At 40.8% G+C, this 19,124-nt stretch overlaps 1 protein-coding gene across 1 annotated transcript in view; it reads left to right on the top strand.

The window, feature by feature from the left end:
- Nucleotides 1-18: 18 nt before the first annotated feature.
- The window catches only part of LOC104910577 (extracellular matrix protein FRAS1-like), a 31,893-nt gene continuing 12,787 nt past the window's right edge, over nucleotides 19-19,124 (top strand). Inside the window, exons 1-8 of the mRNA XM_031553033.1 lie at nucleotides 19-168; nucleotides 3,860-3,943; nucleotides 4,517-4,618; nucleotides 4,738-4,929; nucleotides 8,951-9,040; nucleotides 10,690-10,837; nucleotides 13,136-13,279; nucleotides 13,582-13,716. Coding sequence (XP_031408893.1) covers nucleotides 121-168; nucleotides 3,860-3,943; nucleotides 4,517-4,618; nucleotides 4,738-4,929; nucleotides 8,951-9,040; nucleotides 10,690-10,837; nucleotides 13,136-13,279; nucleotides 13,582-13,716 — 943 coding nt within the window. The 5' untranslated portion in view covers nucleotides 19-120. The remainder of the gene's footprint in view (nucleotides 169-3,859; nucleotides 3,944-4,516; nucleotides 4,619-4,737; nucleotides 4,930-8,950; nucleotides 9,041-10,689; nucleotides 10,838-13,135; nucleotides 13,280-13,581; nucleotides 13,717-19,124) is intronic.

Raw genomic sequence — 19,124 nt, 5'->3', positions numbered from 1 at the left:
AAAAAAAAAAACCTGACATGTTATTATTTCTTAGAACCCTGCTACTTTGATGGCCATTTGTTCCGAGATGGTGAGGAGTGGCGCCTTGGTCGGTGCTCCAAGTGTGTCTGCAGGGATGGAATGACTCAGTGCTTCACAGCTTCCTGCGAGGCTGTTCTGTGCAAACAGGTCAGGACTCAGCAGCCTTCTGGGACACTACTCATGACTGTCTTCTTTCCCTTGGCAAGAGTACAAGTTAGCAGGGAGATCTGGGTGATTTGAAAAAAGGAGTATTTGTATGTGGAATGATGAATGAGTCTTTCAGTGTAAACATGCTGTACGTTATTTTCCCAGCAACTTATTTATATCATTTATATGCTGGCTGATTCAGCACAAGTATCCTCCAAAGAAATGGGATTTTGGTTTTATTTAAAAAAAAAAAGTAGAATCGATCAGAAAATATTTTTGGGGGAAGGAATGAAAGCACAAGATTTTGGTGAGAGTTATCTTCATGGGTCTAAGAATTTAGCTGGCAGGTTTTGCTTACCATATTTATTTTTCCCAAGCAATCTAGAAATGCAGTTGAAAATATCAGTCAAACTTCACAAGTCAAATGCTGATAAAATTCCCCTTAGGTGTAAGATGAAACAGAAGCCTTTTCTTACATCTACTTAGAAATGAATAAAACAAGTAAGGTAGCTTAACCAAGCTCATGCAGTGAGTCACTGTTTTAGCCCAAGTGGGACATTTCTGTCTCTGAAGTCTATGCTGTGGACAGATTATGAGTTCTTAGCACTTAAGCAGTGATAAAACCAGCCAACACATTAAGGAATTGTATACAGCGTTAACATGCCGGTTAGTAAGGACAGCTATGCACAATACTGTGTACTCTATGCAAGTGACTTGATTATTTTTTCGAGTTCTGCTTATTGCTTTGCATACTGGAAGTGCTTGAGAGAATGTTGACACTCTTTGGATTTCTTTTCCTTGGGACCACTGTTCCAGTTTTCTTAGGCACCTCAGTGTACTCTTTTACCACAGTATGCAGTGCTAAGGATATCTTTGAAATACAGGAACTGGCTTTCAAGGATTGTCTTTTTCTGACCTTGAATTTGTTTTGTAGGGACTACCATTGTCCATGCTTTTATCTACTGATGTGCTCAAATGTTAAATCAAATTCCCTTGAAATGTTTCCTTCAGCTGAGCACACTTCCCTGTAGCACTGAGAAGAACAAAAGCAGTAGTCATAAACCTTCCTTCCTACTCACGCTTACTCACGTTTCTGTTAGTGGACCATATGTGTTGTTGGGGTTTTTTTGATAGAAGGAAAAAATACCTGTTTCTCTGCATGCTAATTGTTTTTTTCTGAGATACTCAATTGCTATTAGTTGACTTAAGTACTGTGCATTAAAACAAATTTATGCCTGCCTTACATCCTCTCTTCCCCACTACAAACGGACTGATGTTAACCTGCTGACTGATTGCACTAATGTTTATCAGCTATTTATTAGAATTTAATTAGTGGAAACAGAAATGACTGTGCTGTTGCTGTGATGTATCAGAGAACAATCAGCTGTGATCTTCCATGTTAATGCAGCAGGAAGCCAATTCTGGTAGTGCTCTACTTATTCCCAACCCGGGTGCCTTGGAAGGAGTGTGCAGGATGTGCAGGGATTCTGTTCTGCTCTCAATCATACCGAACATTTTCTTGCATGTTCCTTTATCCCTTTTTCTTTCTTTACTCCCCATCAAATGCAAATGAATAACTTCTCCCAGCAGAGTTGGCACAATTATTAAACACTGATCTTCCATCATTCAGATTGAAGCTGTACCTTTCCCTTAGAGCTGAGTGAGAATAACATCAAAAATGCTTGTTGCACACAAAAGGGCACCTGAGTATGTCCCACAATAGGAGAAGAGGATCTGAGAGGCAGGGCAGGTCCTAACTTTTTAAGAACGTGCTTTCTATGTGTATGCATCCTTTGAATGTACAAGTTCCTCAAATCTGCCCTCCTCATTTCTTGCTTCCAGTGCAAAATGAGCGTCTGGCAGATTGAGCTCACTCTGTGTACTTGTCTGCAGGGAGCTTTACTGCTAGTTATCTCTGCGCAGTAAGCCACAAGAAGAGCCAAACAGAAGGTCTTAATTATGCTGTCCAACAAAAACCATGGTGAATGAGCACTTCTAACTCTCCAGGGAAACCTGCAGTTGCAAACTTCTATATGAAGTTGTCTACTTTTTCTTTGAAAGCTAGTGATGTGATTAGAAAAGGAGGTGAGATAATAGTTCTTCGCATTTCTATGCTGTTTCCAATGTAGTCATCCTGATGTGGCTGAAGGGAGGTGCTGGTGAACAATACTATACCCATTCCAAATCATTGCACGTATGTGAAATTGTAGCAGGGGACCTGGTTTAGAACTGGTGGAATTTGTAGAATGAAGGAATTGTTACATTGATGCGAAGTGCCAACTTATTTCAACATGATGTGAATAAGTAATGAAAAAGTTTAAATTGGAATACTCTAGTTTTAAGTCTAATTTTAAGCATAATTGTGCACTCTCAGCAACTTTATGGAGGACACCAAAATGTGTGGTGAGGTCGACATGCCTAAGGGATGGGATACCATCCAGAGACATCTAGACAGGATCCAGTAGTGGGCCCAGGTGAATCTCATGAGGTTCAGCAAAGCCAAGTGCAGGTTGTGGCAATCCTGCTATCAGTACAAACTGGGAGATGTAAGGGTAGAGTGCAGTCCTAAAGGGGATTTGAGTGTACTGGTGGATGGCAAGCTGGACATGAGCCCTTGAAGCCTGGAAAGCCAACCATATCCTAGGCTACGTCACAAGAAGTGTGGCCAGCATGTCAAGGGAGGTGATCCTGCCCCTCTACTCTGTGCTGGTGAGGCCTCACCTGGATTTCTGTGTTCAAAATTGAACTCCTCATTACAGGAGGGACATAGACCTGTTGGCATGCATCCAGAGGAGGACCACAAAAAAACCCAAGGGATGGGGTACTTGCCTTGGGAGGACAAGCTGAGAGAGCTGGGGCTGTACAGTCTGGAGAAGAGATGTCTCTGTGGAGATACATGATAATGGTGTTTCAGTATCTAAAGAGAGACTATAAGAAAGAAGGGAACAGACTCTTTAGCAGGGCTTAGAACAAGGGGAAACGGTTTCAAACTAAAAGAGAGGAGATGTAGATTGGACATAATGCAGAAATTTTTTACAGTAAGGGCAGTGAGGCACTGGAACAGGTTGCCCAGAGAAGTGGTGGTTGCCTCGTTCAGGATCAGGCTGGACAGGGCTCTGAGCAACCTTATCTAACTGTAGATGTCTCTGATCATTGCAGGAGAGTTGGACTAGATGATCGTTTTGGGTCTCTTCCAACTCAAATGATTCTGTGATTCTATAATTTTACACCTGTACAGACAGCTGTACTGTATGGATTTAGCAAGTACAGTGCAAACACCTGTGTACAGCACTCCTGAGATGACAAGTTTTTAAAGCCAATACCTCAATCTCATGCTTTAGTATGTTTTTTTATATAACTTTATATACATATATATTTTCTCCATGTATCTGTGTACCTGGGTATATGCATCTGCATTTCTGTCGTGTATGTATGTATCATTATCTGTATACCTATCCACAAGTCCGGATCTCAGTTGCCATCCAAAAAAGCCCAGAAAATGGGAAGAAGGAAACATTTGTTGAACTCATACAGTGAAGACGGGCCGCAGACTTTGGAGCCAAAACCAAGCCTTGAGTGACTGTGGCTTATCACACAGATATTAAATGCCTGAAATTCCAGATAGTGATGCTGAATTCTGTGTTAACTTTTCATATGCTTATTTTATGTGTCTCTGCTGCTTTCTATTTAGGATGAAGTTTTGGTTATGTCTCCTGGAAAATGCTGTCCAGAATGTGTTCCAAAGTCCTGCTCAGTGTCAGGAAAGGTGTACCAGGTAACCTCTGATGAGCTATACCAAGAGCCAACTCCTCACACGTTCTGGCACTACCTTTTTTCCTTCTCCCTCATGCCTGACTTTCTGCCAACACTAATAGCATAGTATAAACATCTTTTTTTCTCTTCCTGGACAGCCAGAAGAGTTGAAAGAAATTAGGGCTAGATAAGAAATTGCTGACAAGCAGAAAGGAAGTTTGTGCGGTGAAACAGATTAGACACTTATCTTTTCACACTATTTTGATGGAGGAAAGAAGAAAGCACTAGTGAAGGTCAAAGTATTTTTAGCATGTGTGATTTTCTGCTAAGAACTATTTTTTGCTAATCATGATAGTGACAGTGGTGAGGCCCTCACTAGCTTGTAATTAATAAGAAGTACACACCACCACGTCATTGAGATCTCATGTCTCTTCTGTGTATTTGCTGATGGTGTGGAGGTAACATTTCTTAAGAGTTTGGCATTGAGTACAGATATACAGAAAGAGTTGTACTGAATAGGTTGCATAGATTTCTGGAATGAACTTTGTTATTTATGAATATTTAACTGTTCTATACATCTCTTCTTTTTGAGCAGCACGGCGAACAGTGGAAAAAAAATGCCTGCAGTGCATGTGTGTGTCATAGAGGGGCAGTCAGATGTCTGAGAGAAACCTGCGACTCTGTTATTTGTGAGAAGGTAGTTGAAAATCATTCAGTTCTGCTACCTTGACTGCGTATGTCACTTTGCACATGTGCCTTAGAGTCCTAGTGAGCATGGCTAAGAGTTTCCTCTCAGCAGTTTTTGATGCTTTGTAGGGGCAGATCAAAGTGCAGCGTTCTGGGAAGTGCTGTGAGGAGTGCATGTCTTCCAAGAAAAACTGCTTGTACGATGGCACTATCAGGTACCATGGTGAAATGTGGAATATTACTCGCTGTGACTTCTGTGTGTGTGATGAAGGCCAAGTGACTTGTCACAAAGCAGAGTGTGCCAAAGTGGAATGTGCCAAGGTAAGAAAAGTTTTCTTCTTTGAAAATGTACCAATTAAGTGATTGTTTTACTCCATTTTTTTCCTTCCAAAGCTGATGTTTGGAGACAAAAAAAGCTGCCCTTCTTTTGGAGCTGTTTTTGTGTGTTTACCTTGAAAATGCTTCACAGAAAAGGAAAATGAACTAAGGATATTCTATGCAAGGTTGACCGCTCATGAGGTTTGCGTTGTGAAGCAAGGCAGGCTGAATCAGTGGTTCATTTAACTTGGGTTATCTCCCACTCTGCTGTTTGCCTGCTAATGTTACAGACATCTAATTTTAGTGACAACTGCCTTCACCCGGAGCTTAATGTGCACAGGGTAGAAATAGTTAACAGTTAAAGAAATCATAAGACAACCCAAGTTGGAAGGGACTGACAAGGATTAGTGAATCCAACTCCTGTCTTCACAATTCTGAATGCTGCAGTGGCTTTTAGTAAGGTGGTTGAGCATTGTGTTTTTCTCCATTTTTTCCATGCCATTCTGGGCATAGTAGTGAAGCTGGTGTTTTATTCCCAAGCTCTTTACCCTAAATACCCTGACAGATTATGTTACAGTTACCCTACAATGGATATGGAAAATGCATTACGTAGATTTAAATGTTTCTTATAGTCACACTCCTGTGCAAAGACACACATTTTGAAATGCCTTTTTGCAGTGCAGTAAGATTTCTACCTCCATTCTCTGTGTCTGTTTTAATTAGTGGGCTGGTGCTTGGTTTATACCAGCTACTCCACAGAACTGTAGCAATCTGAGTTTTCTCTCTGTAACAGTGCTTTCCTGGTGACTGCCTGCATGCTGTATTTTGAGTGGTAATACGCTTGGGTTGTGCCTGAAGTCTACATACTGCACATAATGGGCTCACCAGATTAGATTGTTTACATGTTCAGAAAAGTTAGAGTTTGCATACAGGGTTCCAGATGATGTGTTGTGCAGAGAGGATGTAGCAAGGGATAGATTCATATGTTTTTTGGAGCTTTTTTTGTGCGTGTGGGATAGATTCATATGTTATCTGAGATGAAAAAAACCAAAAATGCATCAACTGAAACTCTTGTCTGTGGTGTAGTGGTGATGATTATCATATGACCTTAAGGTGCATGGAGAGATTTTTCTGGATGGAAAGTTGTGATTGTCATAAAATCTTGAACACTTGGCATCTGTTTTAGTCAGCTTCCTGCATGCTTTTGGCTGTGAACTGGATCACCTACACTAACGATGATGGCATACTGTCTTGGCTCAGTAGGGAAAATTATTTAATATTGATGCTCCTATCTTGGGTTCTGACAAACAATCCATTATGCAGAAAAGCCAGGGATATTTTACAGGATGATAGTAGGAGATGATGACACAAGGTTCAAAATGAAGGATTCCCAAGTGTGAACATAATCGCTCATGCAGCTCTTTTTCAAACTTAGGTTCTGAAAAGTAACCATCCAGCTCAAAGCCTGAGCATCTCATAGTGATACAAATTGTCAGAGTATGAGCTGCTGCAATTTCAAATTGAATGAAATGTAATTGCTAGGGGACAGAGGCAGGAAGGCAGCGTCCTTTCCTGCAGATAGGAGTTTTGTTCCCTCTTGATACATTTGCATGAGAATTTATGATCTTACATAGTTTCTCTTAGAATAGTTTCCTCAAGTTAGATATAGTCACAGTTCACATAAGTAGTACAATGTACATATTAATTAACTGGAATAAAATATTCACTCAAAAAGCAAATAAAATATATTTTTCTCCTTTCCTTCTTCCTTTTCTTCCAAAGTTAGGAACCTGCATTAACAAATCTGTTTTAAAGCTGGGAACATTTGGATTCCCTTCATTAAGGCACTATTAATTTTCTGGTCACATCATCCTGTTTAAAGTGTGATGCCACAGATATGAACTGCAAATCCTAGGCAGCTCGACATAGTATAGTAGCATTATGTGAGGGTAGAGTGGAGGCTTAGCTTTTAAACCTCTTCAAAGAGACTTGTACAGAACTGCCATATGAAAGTGTCTGCAGGGATTCTGACCTAATCTTCAGAAAGCCATTTTCAGAAGGGTACTGGTAAGCTAGGGATACAAGTTACATGGCAGGCTGGGATAGTTTTGGATGTAGAAACGGATGCACTCAACCAAGACCACTAAAACTCAGCATCACAAAGTCCTGCTGGAGTACTTTCTAGTAGCCTTTCATTGAGCACTCTGGTGACAATGCTCAGGTATACATCTGAGGAATATTTCCCACAGCCATTCTCTTTTCTGAGCCTTGGCAGAGCAATGTGCTTGTAGGGTTGTTTTGGTTTTGTTTTGTTTTTTTGTAGAATAAGATAGCCATGTTCCTTAACTAGTTGTTCTCAGTTTTCCTGTACTTTGTGTTTACGTGTGTGGGTGGGGATGTAGATAGGAATGAGAATGGGAGAGTTTACAATCCATAATAATGACATGAAGTTCAACATTGTCAAAAGCAATTTGAAGTAATGATTTAAGTAGCCAAAATATATATAACCAGCAAAAAGATTTTAGTTGTGGGTGGTCCTCAAACAATACTATTTTTTTCTTTTCCTGTATCTTCTGTATAATCAATGAATATACAGGTCTTATAATTAAGAAATATATGAGAGAGTTTGATTAAACAGGTTATTACACCAAAAAGAATAGATAAAGGGCTTACCCTGGTCCTGGGCTCACTGGAAAACTCCAAAAGGTGGGATCTCCAAAAAGAGATCCTTCCCTACTGGCAGTCAGCTCTTAAATGGGTCTAGGAGAGGTGCAGCCAGGCTCCACCCCTTCCAGTAGCACAGGTGAATTGCCTTCAGCTGTGCTCCCGTGACTGACTCATTGCCTGCCTCAGGTGATCAATCAGAGGTTCAGGCTGTGATTCAGTAGTTCTCATACAACCTTCTTAGAAATGCCTGAGATTTTACCAGAGTGTGGCTGGGACTAGTTGTTGACATTGATGAATAACTAGTGACATTATTGCCCCATCTGTATGTAAAGTAGGTCACATACAGATATTGGTGGTAAGGTGAAAAATATCTTGGAGTGACTGTGCTGGAACGCGTGCCTGGCTGGTGTAAAGCAGCAAAGCTGTTTATTAAACTTTGGTGCGGAGTTGAATTTTGTGAGCCAGCCAAAAAAACAAGCAACATGCTGAAAGGGAAACCAACAACATCTGTGGAATTTCTTAGGGTATGTGAGCTCCTTGCAAACACTTAATGAACCTACTTTAGTCATTCATTTGTAATTTCTTTATTGTAGTGGTTTTGTAGACTTATGTCTGTTTTATGACTGGCATGTATCACTTTGCCTACGTTTGCAGTGTTTGAGAATCTGGTGTATAGAAACAACTTATATCAGGAAATAGAAGCTGTTTCTTTTGAGCTGTGTTCTAATTCCTTAAAACAGAGTCTTCTTTTCCAGAATGATCAGTTTCCACTTAAGCATAAGAAGTTCGGACCAGTCAGGGCACTTCATTTCCTCCTTCTAATGATAAATTAGCATCTCCAGACCAGAGTTATTGGTTATGTAAGTGTAACCTGTGGAGTTCTGCAGTTATAATGAAGTATAGGATTTTTCCATTTGGCATAAATAGAGCATGTGCTTTGAAACTCTACTGGACAAAAAAAGCAGAGTATTGGAAATCAAATTACCTTCATTTGAATGCTTATGCATTCAGATCTTGACAGTAGTCTAGTAAAGTCCTGGAGAAGGACAGTAAAAAATGGTGTTCCTGTTCTCTATATCTGCAGTGGATTACGCTCAGGTATTCTTTCTCAGCAAGATTTAGGTATGGTCTTATCACTGAGTTCCCTAGCCTTTTCTGAAGTTTGTTCTGCAATTCAGTATTCATTAAGCACATTTTTCAAACTGTGCTTATAGAGATAAAATAGGATGCAGAAAAGATAACGTGAAATAGAGACTGAAGATTGCATTCCAGGCCAAGAGCTGCTCTGCCTCTGCATTCCACAGTATTTTTGGTATTGTTGATTTCATTTGAATTGCTGCAAACTTTCTCTTCACAGGGTGAAGAATTAATTCACTTAGATGGGAAGTGCTGTCCTGAATGTATTTCAAATAATGGTTATTGTGTTTACAAAGAACATAACAAAGCTGTAAGTATCATGATACTTTGGAGCAGTAATAGAGAATCCTGCTTGTGAAGGTTTGGAGAAGTGACTCTCCCAGGTTCTGAGAAGGATATTGTTTTCAGTGCAGCAGAAAAATAATCTCTTAATATTATCTGCAGATTGCTTTTAAAATGTACGAAATTTGTTAAATTTATATTATTTATATTGTGTTCATCTGCTACAGAGAAGATTAGCCTTGTTTTCCTTTCTGCAGTATAATTAATCATTTCCTATTAAAATTTAATATCTGTACTCACTGGTTTCCCATGCATCTAGTAGAGGTAAAGATACCTTACTTTTGACCGCTTTGGTAGAGGCTGTATAGCAGAGGCAATGTATAAGATTCTGCCTGTATCATTTAACACAACATTCACCATGACATGAGTTGAGCTCATTATTTTACAAATATTTTCAAAGAACTTTCCTTCTTACATTGTACAGAATGAAAACAAAGTGGTTAAAATATACCAGTACTGGTGGTCTTACTGCTCTGGTAGATGAGAGTCAGACCTGATTTATGGCTGCTGTTTGTCAACAGAATTGAGAAGTGAAAAATTTAATGCACTTTTGTTGTTGTTGTTGTTTTGGTTTTTAATGCTAATACTTTACTTTGCTTTCTTGGATCTCTCTCTGACCCAAGTGAGATAAAATATATTAAGATGTTAGGTTTATTCCAGTTTGTGCTTTATTCTCTTCAAGAGGAACTGCCACAAAAGCTTCACAAGCATTTAAAATGCTTGCTGACTCGTTTCTGCTTTTTTACTTTTTCACATGGTACCAGCAGAGCTTCAGCCATCAGGGGCAGCTTTGGTGCAGACCCAAAGATGCAAATTGCAGGGGGGTCAGAGATCTCTCTCCTCCATTTACCAGGCAGCTGGCAGTGTCAGATGGGATGGTTAGTTCTAAGGAAAGCAAATTGTACCACCTCAGTCTGTGTGGCCAGTTCTTTTAAAGTAGAATAAGGCAACGGAAGAGAGGAGTAAGGAAAGTATAATACTTTCAGGGTTAGAAGGAGGTTTAAAGTATGACAAGAAGGTCATTATGCAAATAAGTAGATTCAGATCCAGAACATTAAGGATATCTTCTCAAACACATGCTTCTGAACTGTGGGGAAAAAAAAGTGGAAGAGTGAGGCAGCAAAATTTGGAGACACAAGGAAGTGCTTTGAGTTGGAGAAAAGGGAGGTAAGCGTTAAAAGCAGAAACGACTTAGTGCTAACTGAAAAACATCCCCCTGTGGAGGGAATGTGATCAGGAGGTCACAGGCCATGGACTGTTTTCTGTGAGCACTTTGCAGATTGCCTTGATTTGGAAATATAAAGAGGGCAAGAGGTATAGAGATGCATAGTCTCATGACAACTGGCCTCAGAGCTGAAACAGCCGCAGAGATGTTTAGCTTACTGCAGTCACTGATGTAGCCTTGAAGTTTATCTGGGGACTTCTATGCGTGAGAAAAACACCTTTTTTATGCAGAGACTCTCCTTTACCACAGAGGCAGTAAGCAGCAGGGAATCCCTGCTGGGTGGCAGACCAGGCGTTACTGCTGAGGCAGTATCTTGATTTGGTTTGACTGTAGAGCAGCTGTGCTGGTGCTGTACAGCACTAATCCTGACTGTTGGGTGTCATATTATGCAGAGCGGAGACACATGGAAGGAAGGGCTGTGCAGAGAGTGTGAATGTCGCAACGCAGAGGTGGTCTGCTTTCAGCGCTCCTGTCTGCCCTGCCCACCGGGCAGCATGGCTGTCAGGGAGAAGGGTGATTGCTGTCCGCGCTGCCAGCCAGGTATGGACCCAGTATCTGTTATTGTGCTTTATCACTTACATTACTCCTTTATCTCTCTTGTCACTCTTTTTTGGGTGGGAGCACATGCATCATGCACTCATCTGACGCAGGGCACATCTTGGGAACCCGGCTGTCCCTTGTCTCTCTTGTGCTGGTCTGACACACGCAGTGAATTTTAACTCGGCTTCAATCTGCAGCTGCAAATTAACTGGTTTCTGTAATTCAGTTTGCTGGAGAGGCATAGGGCTCCATCCTAAGAATCGAAGTCAGTCCTACTGACTTTTTTTGCTTTAGATCATAGCGTTCTTTTGTCAAGACTCTTCTTGGAGGTGGTGTTTTGACAGTGTTTTCTCTTTTTTCTCAACACAGATTTTATAATGCAGATCACTGTCTTTCCAAATCTTAACAAGAGTTTTGGAGTTTATGGGCTCATGATTATTTTTTGGGAGTGTGAAGGGAAAAAGAATATGTTTACAGTGCCACAGGCTCACCTGGAGCAGAACAGGTGCCAGTCAATAATTGTTTGGAAAAATCAGAATAGCCTTAGCCATAGGTTAATTTTACATATAAATTCATTTTTTTCCCCAGGATGTTTTCATTCTCCTTCATTTACACATCGCATTTAGTAGGCTTTACATTTTGTAGTTGAATAGGCCTTTATCTGTGGTTTGCTAATTTTTTTGTTTTGGTAGCTGTTCTTGTTGTATTCATCTAACTATGGTTTTATCACAGCGCTCCAGTTAATGGTTTATCTATGTAAAAAGAAAATAGCTTCACAGTTTAATTATACTGTCGTTTGCAGGAGTGGTTTGGCACATTTGCCATATTAATGTGTTAAAGCTTGTTATTTACTGTATGCTAATAAAAATGCAAAGCACTGCAAATTGAAAAGTGAGGAAAATGGGTTTGGGGCAGTTGAGATAAAATTGTCCTAGATTTTCAAAAGGGAACAGCATCCTCGCTAACTCCAAGGGAGGTGACAGATTATATAAAAATGCTCCCTGGATCTACCTCTTGTCTTTCTTATCGAGAGGTACCAGTGTACCGGTAACCCTTGTAAATCCTGGCCCCTTCTTTTTCACTTCTGCAGTGGTGGTGCTCTGGAAAATGCATACTTTGAAGCCATGGTATTGGATTTACAGAGCAAACCTGCATTTTTGTATCCTAAAATGTGAATGGACATTTCCTTTACTGAAACCTAGAGTTTTCCCTCTTTTTCTGTTTTGCACTGGAGGCTATGAGAAACAAATAAAAAACCCAGCCTGCAGCAGTTTGACTTGTGAACCCAGAGCATCAGCTCCTAACACATCTGTGTCCTTTAAGCCAGTAAAAATTTATTGCTGCTTCTCACAGATGTGCTGGGGGAAGCAGGCAGACAGAACCCATTTATTCTCATCCACTGTAGAGCATCTAGCCCCAAGCATAGTTGTGTTTAAACAAACAAAAAAAAAAACAAAAAAAAACACCAGCAAATATGTCCACTCACTAAGAACATTTTAGTTGGAGCAGAAGGATATTTTTTTTTGTACTTAAAGAAAGATTGTCCATTCTGTACCTCTCTGAGCAGTCAGTTTGTTGTCAGTCTGTGAGGATGGAGCTGGATGTACCATTGGAAAGTTACTGGTAAGAAATTCCCAATTCTTTCCTTAGATACAGCTGCCTGGAAACTTACATTTAGTGTAAATAGAGTGTTTTCAGTAGTGAGGTCCTTTTCCTGACTTGTCAGAAAGGAGCAGACAGCTTTTCTTCCAGCAAGCAGAAGTAGCACAGTAATAAAAATAGGCTTTTTTCCTGGTCTCTGCACAGAGACTGGACATATCTTTTGAGGAAATAACTGTGATCAAGAAATTCTTCTACAGCACTGTGACATAAAGCTTCTGACTGGAGGGGATGTGGTCTGCCACTATACTTTGACCTGATATGGATGCATCGGGTGACTTATTGCAGAGTTTGCATAAGGGAAACTAAAATTTAGGTTATTTTGGGCTATTAATTCCTGATCGCTCATGATTTTTACTGTTGTACAACAGTGTGGTCAAGAAATTTCTGTTGTATCAATAGCCTAGGAAACCAGAGTCTTTACAATACCCTCCCACGTATTAGGACACAACAATATAATATTTAGCCTTTTGCATGCTTGTTTGGAAGAAAACCATTCAAAAATTGACAAAACATGTACCAGCAAGATGAGCTAGTAATTAATTTTACTTTGATTTTGGATTGTGCATTTCTTTTTCTCTTTTCGTCTGAAAACACTGCTGGCTGATGGTTTTTGCCCTTGTTTTTTCTTTGCACCAGGGAAGTGTCACCCAGACTGTTTGACCTGCTCTCAGTCGTTTGATCACTGTATTGCCTGCCGTGATGTGAAGAAGCGGCTGCAGAATGGGCGCTGTGTGGAGTTGTGTGGGTCAGGCTTCTATCAGGATGGGGGGACTTGCTTAGGTAATCTCTGCAGGGAATGTACACTACCAAATGATTGTGTTTTCCTGTGGCTTGCTTTGCATTTGTTTGCGGAATCCCACAGGCTTAATCCATACAGATTGTCAAGCTCTGTTGGGAAAAGTATTCAGGCGCAATACTGAGTGGTAGCCATAGGCTTTGGACTTTAAGAGGTTTCATATGAGAGTGAATTCTTAATTTTTTTTTGCCACAGTGAGACCAAATTGTCTCTTCAACAGAGCAGAGGTGTTGTGCTGCATCAAGACCTTTGGAATTAATGCATCTTTCTTTTCCTCTCTTGGAAGCCTGCAATGAAACATGCTCAGCCTGTATGAATGGTTTTGAGTGTTCCTCATGCCAGACATCACTGCTGATGAAGAATGGGCAGTGTGTGACTTCATGTGGGAAGGGATTCTTTCAGGATCAACTCATATGTGCAGGTAACTTGAAGCAAAAAAGATTGCGGTGCTTTGTAATAGCAAAATGACAGACAAAGTGGTACCCAAATGATTAGATATACACTCTGTTGGGGGACTTGCTGTTGACACAGGTGTTAATGTTCACCTGAGAGTGAAATGAGGAGTGATCAAAGGAACCAAGTCGTATGGTATAAAACTGATTACTGGTTGGGGAAATACTCACTGAAATTCCTGAGCTGATGAGTCTGGTAGGTATAAAACTCTCTGCTTTAGAAGACTCCAGTTTCAGATTTCCACCAGAGTCCTCTTACGATTCAGAATTCTCTTCTGGAAACATGACTGTGTTTCTTGTGGTGTTGAGGATTTAACACCCTGAACTGTATCTGACAATCTGATTTCCGTAGGAGTTTTTAGCTTAGTGTGGACTAAGCTGTAGCTGCTAATGCTTAACCTATGAGAAGTCAGTACTTCGAGGTGTATAAATTGCTTGTAGGGATGGAGGATTTATAGGACCAGAAAAACTCACAGTAAAGACTTGTTAAAAATATTTTTTGTTCTGTTCTGCCATTGTTCGTTTCATATGTTGCTCTCTCTTCATGGTAGTTGGTAGGGCTGACTGTTCTTGAGAAGAATATTTACCAAGTAAATTAGTAATTCCACAAGGCATCTGGTGCGTGTCTAAATCCTAAACCATAGTGTTTCCAAGACTGATATTAAGATAGCAGTATTACAGTTTCCTATTTGATGGGACTATAATAGTATTTTTATGAGCTTCTCCTGCTCCTTCGAAATATTTGTATTTTTCCCAAACTGTAATGCAGCAGCTTTTTCATCATGACAGTTTGTTTTCCCTAAAGTTACTACTTTTCTCCTCTTGATGTTGGCCTTTTTTCAAAGGCTTCTGATTATATCTCCAGCTCTAATTCAACAACAGTGTGGAGCACATGCTCAACTTCTTGAGCCACTATTTTAATTTCTTTGAAACTAGCCTAGCTCCTTTTTTCCAAGGAAAAACAAAAACATAGGGCATTTGGCACATTTCAAGGGAAAGCACTTGAGATTCTAAGTCCGGATTCCTTTTCTAAAGCGGCTAGCATTGAAGAGCTCACCGTTTGTTTCAGGATTTGAAAGTCTGACAAACCTCTATCTTTCAGCACTGACTGCAGACTAGGGCCCCTTTGTGCATGGATGAAGAGAAAAAAAGAGACCCAATCCAAAAGAATTTACAGTCTTAAGTATCAAATAGTCTTCTACTTTGTTTGGTTTTATTTTACCATTTGCTTTCCACCTGCTACCAGTATTTTAATTGGCAGTGCCCATGTACTGCTGAAGCAGGAGGGAAAGACTAATGTTTCATTATATTACTGGTTTGTAGATTACTGATTGTACATTGCATCCGAATTTGCAGTCACGCGTGCTTGTAGCTGAAAGTTGCTGGGAAAATTTGTTCCCGTTTCCTCAGGGGAATTAAACTGATTTGCTTTAGTTCTGCTTGGCTGCTTTTTCTGCATAAAGTAAAACTGGTGGAATAACTCTTAAATTTCAGATACAGTCCATAATTCGTTTCCATTCACTCTTTCTTTGTATTTTCTTCATTTTTACAGATCTGTAATCTGATTGCCCAGATGGGCTTTAGGCTGTTCAGGAATATTTTTCTCATAATCGTTTTAACAACTGCGATAAGCATGTTCCAAAATCATAAGAAGAATGAACTATACTGTGTTAATGTTACCGTTCCAGTAAAGTCTCTCTTGAGGAATTCACTCTGGAGATGAAAAACACCTATAAAAACAGGTTTCTGAGACACCTGTTGTGCATTGCAACAAAAGACAATTAATTAGTCTTTCCTTTTTTTCATGTTTTATGACATCTGGTTTAACTGAATGTATTTTGAATTTTGGAAGACAGTTATTTCTTGATGTCTTCCCAGTTTTAGTCTTACATCAATGTGGTTTCATGCCTTTCCCCCCACACCTATTTATTTAAAGTGTTAAAACCACTAAGAGAATGTAAAGTTGAGAACCTATTTTGGTGTACTTAGAAATCGTGGTTCACTTTGAATTGGGCTTGGAACAGTGTGGCAGATGAAGGCTTCCCTTTAAGAAATAGGTCATGGAAACAGTTAAGCCTACACCAAAGGCAAAGCAAAGTGAAGCAAAAATACAAGATGTCTGCCTGATAGAGTGGAAGGGCTCAAAGGACTTGTAGTATTCAGTTCTCTCCTTACATTTTTCTAACTTAATTATTTATGTTTTTCAAGATTATTCAAAAACTTAGGCAGAACACAAGTATTTGTGCTTTGATCTCCCAGAGTGCAAATGTTGAGATGTGTAACTTGATACTAGAAGTCCCAGCTTGCACTGTAGCAAAGCCCTTGAATTTTTATTCACAGCCTGTTGTTTTTCTTTGCTGTATCCTGACTGCAGAGGCTCACCTTGAGAGTTAGTGACCGAATGTGCCTAAGCTAAGCAAATTCCCAGCTCACAGGTTAGAGGTGGTTACTGATGCTGTGTAGCACAGAACACGGACCTCTCTTTCCTTTACCAAAATCAGCCAGTGATTTCTTACTGTATTCTTGCTGGAATGCCATTTGCATTAGCCCTTCTGCTGTCATCAAGCTGGGCAATATTACACCTGTGCTTATGTGGATAAGAGATAGTTTGATAAGTGGATTGTTAAGTCACTGTCTGATTTCTAGTCAATGGAGAAAGAACAGAAATATCACTTCGCAGGACCTCTCATTTTCTCAGTGCCCTGAGTCACTTCTGTGCGACCCCTGAGTAAGATCAGAGAAGGGCACTCACTGGCTCAGGAGCCACCAGGGTGCTCTTGCTTTCACAAGAGAAGACAGACTCGCAGAACCATAGAACGGCTTGCGTTGGAAAGGACCTCTGGAGGTCCTCTGGTCCAATGCCCTGCTCAAGCTGATTGCCCAGGGCCAATCGCCTAGCTGACTTTTAATACTGTGATACTCCACAGTTTCTCCAGGCTACCTGTGCCAGTGCTCTTGTCACCTGCACGGAAAATAAGTGCTTCCTGAAGTTCTGTCTGTTTAGCATTGATTTCCTGAAAAGATATTTAACTGCAGCTTAATGAATACCATTGTGTCAGTTGAGGCATAGAATTGTGCATCCAGTTGCAAGAAGATCAGATGTAATCTTTAAAATTTTTTTTCTTCAGCAGCAATGTGAGAAACACTCTCAGCCAACAAATTCGACTCTGGCAAGAATCTTTGTGAAGCATTCTACTATATTCACAGTTTCAATGGCATTTTGCACCCTCCAGGAGCAAGAGTGAAAATGTGAACCTTGTCAGCAAAATACACAGTTATATACCTTTTCCATGGCACACATTATCGTCTCTCCTAGTTATGTATTGCTTGAGCATCCTAGTCTCGCAATCTCCTTGACAGTTACTAAGAAATATTTCCATGCTAGATCTGTTACTAAGCTGCTTTTTCAGAGAGTCTGGTGACTGGCTGTTTGGGCAACAAGCAGCTGTGGAGTCTGGCAGTGATCTAGCGCTGAAAGAGCAAAGCCTCTGCAGGCTGGGTGTGTGCAAGTACATAAAAACACGGGGCAGGAGTGGGATTGTATTGCTGTGTCAGCCACACCAACAGATCCAGCTATGGCTGTGCCATCTGATGGCAAACAGAACAAAGAAGTTAGGTAGCTGCTGCACTTGTGTCGAAATGATCCTCAAGACATGGAAATAATGCCTTTTGCTGCAAGCACAAGAAGTGTAGGATTGTATCTGTAGGAGCAGGAATAAGGCTCTGCTTGTTTGTCATCTGGAAACTGTTAATTGATACCTCCTGGAGCCATGTGCCACTTTGCATACAGATATGGCTGTATCAAAAGAGCCTGTGGAGCATGATTGCAGGGAGGGCTTGCAAAGCAGAGCTGAGGCTTACTGCAAACCTGTTTTCTTTTGTAGGCCAAACTGAGGAAATAGTCACTGATCTTCTGCTTTGAGTCATTTGCTGTTCTCCCAAATGCTACATAGGTCTCTCTTGCTGAAATAGAGTTGCATTCCTTCTCCTTTCCATGCCTTCTTCCAAACCTCAGTTCTTATATCTCCTGCTTGAAAGAAATCATATGGGTCTGGTCAGTGTTGTGTAGGTTGGATTCCAGAGGATCTGTTTCCAAGCATTTTATCAAATTCATTGTGAGTTTTCAGGTGTGATGACCTCCAGTAGGATGTACTTCATTTCTCTCACTGTAGCTGAGAAACTACAGAAGTCATTTCCCTTCTAGGAATGCAACAAGGCTTGTGAAGGGCTTGGAGAACATGCCATACAAGGAGAGATTGAAAGAACAGAGAGTTTAGTCTGGGGAAGAGGAGGCTGAGGGCAGACCTTACTGCTCTCCTCCAATACCTGAAAGGTGCTTACAGCAAGAGCAGGGTTGGTCTCTTCTCACTGGTGACAGGTGACAGGACGAGGGGAAATGGCCTTGAGTTGCACCGAGGTAAGTTTAGGTTGGATATCAGGAAAAATTTCTTTACTGAAAGGGTTGTTAAGCACTGGAATAGGCTCCCCACGGAGGTGGTTGAGTCACCATCCCTGGATGTGTTGAAAAACCGTTTGGATGTGGTGATACGGGACATGATTTAGCGGAGGGTTGTTAGAGTAGTATGGTTAGGTTGTGGTTGGACTTGATCTTTAAGATCTTTTCCAACCTGAGCAATTCTATGATTCTATGATTTCAAAACAACAGCTGCCTCATTAAAGGGCTTGAAAGCTGCTGTGATACACTGAAGTAGTTTTGGAGGATGAGTACAGAGAGCTGTGACAACCAACTGGGAACTGGAGAGAGAGAGTGAAGTAAGATCCTAAACTCATCCAGGCTGCAGACTCAGACAGGCTGCAGTTTATCATTACCTGGCTCAAGTCTAGGCATTACAGGTTTCCCACTAGAAGTGTGGCATTGGGAATGCTGTTAGCTCCCTTGTGTAAAATATCCTTCATTCTTATCTCAGTCCCTTTCCTGCTGGCTGTGTTTAAAGTAACATTTATAGTGAATTTCTTTTGAAACTTTTCTGAACTGTCGGCTGCTCTGTTAGCTCTATAGCCATGTCTGTAGTAGGGCTTAAGATGGCCAGAGCCAGAAGGGGAGGTGAGCTGGGAGAAAGCACCATGCTTAGCTGTAGGTGAGAGCAGTGGTAGTGGTGACAAAAGCCCAGCAGAACATCTGTATGCAGACTTGACAGAGGCGGTCCTGCTGGGACCTTGCTCCAGAGAAGAGCCTGGAATGTAACTCCAACCATACCAAACAGCTTTCCCAGCATGGTGCTGTTTATGGTAAGAGTTACTCAGCAAAATGTGTGTCTCTAGAAGGAGGCCACGACTTTATTTTGCCCTACACATAGCACAGCTTAGGGGAGCTGCTTGGGAGAATATATAGAAGTGAGGAGGTACTCAGGAGCAC

This window comes from Meleagris gallopavo, chromosome 4, assembly GCF_000146605.3.
Source record: "Meleagris gallopavo isolate NT-WF06-2002-E0010 breed Aviagen turkey brand Nicholas breeding stock chromosome 4, Turkey_5.1, whole genome shotgun sequence".
Taxonomy (NCBI): Eukaryota; Metazoa; Chordata; class Aves; order Galliformes; family Phasianidae; genus Meleagris; species Meleagris gallopavo.
This window is presented reverse-complemented; position numbering and strand designations above follow the sequence as displayed.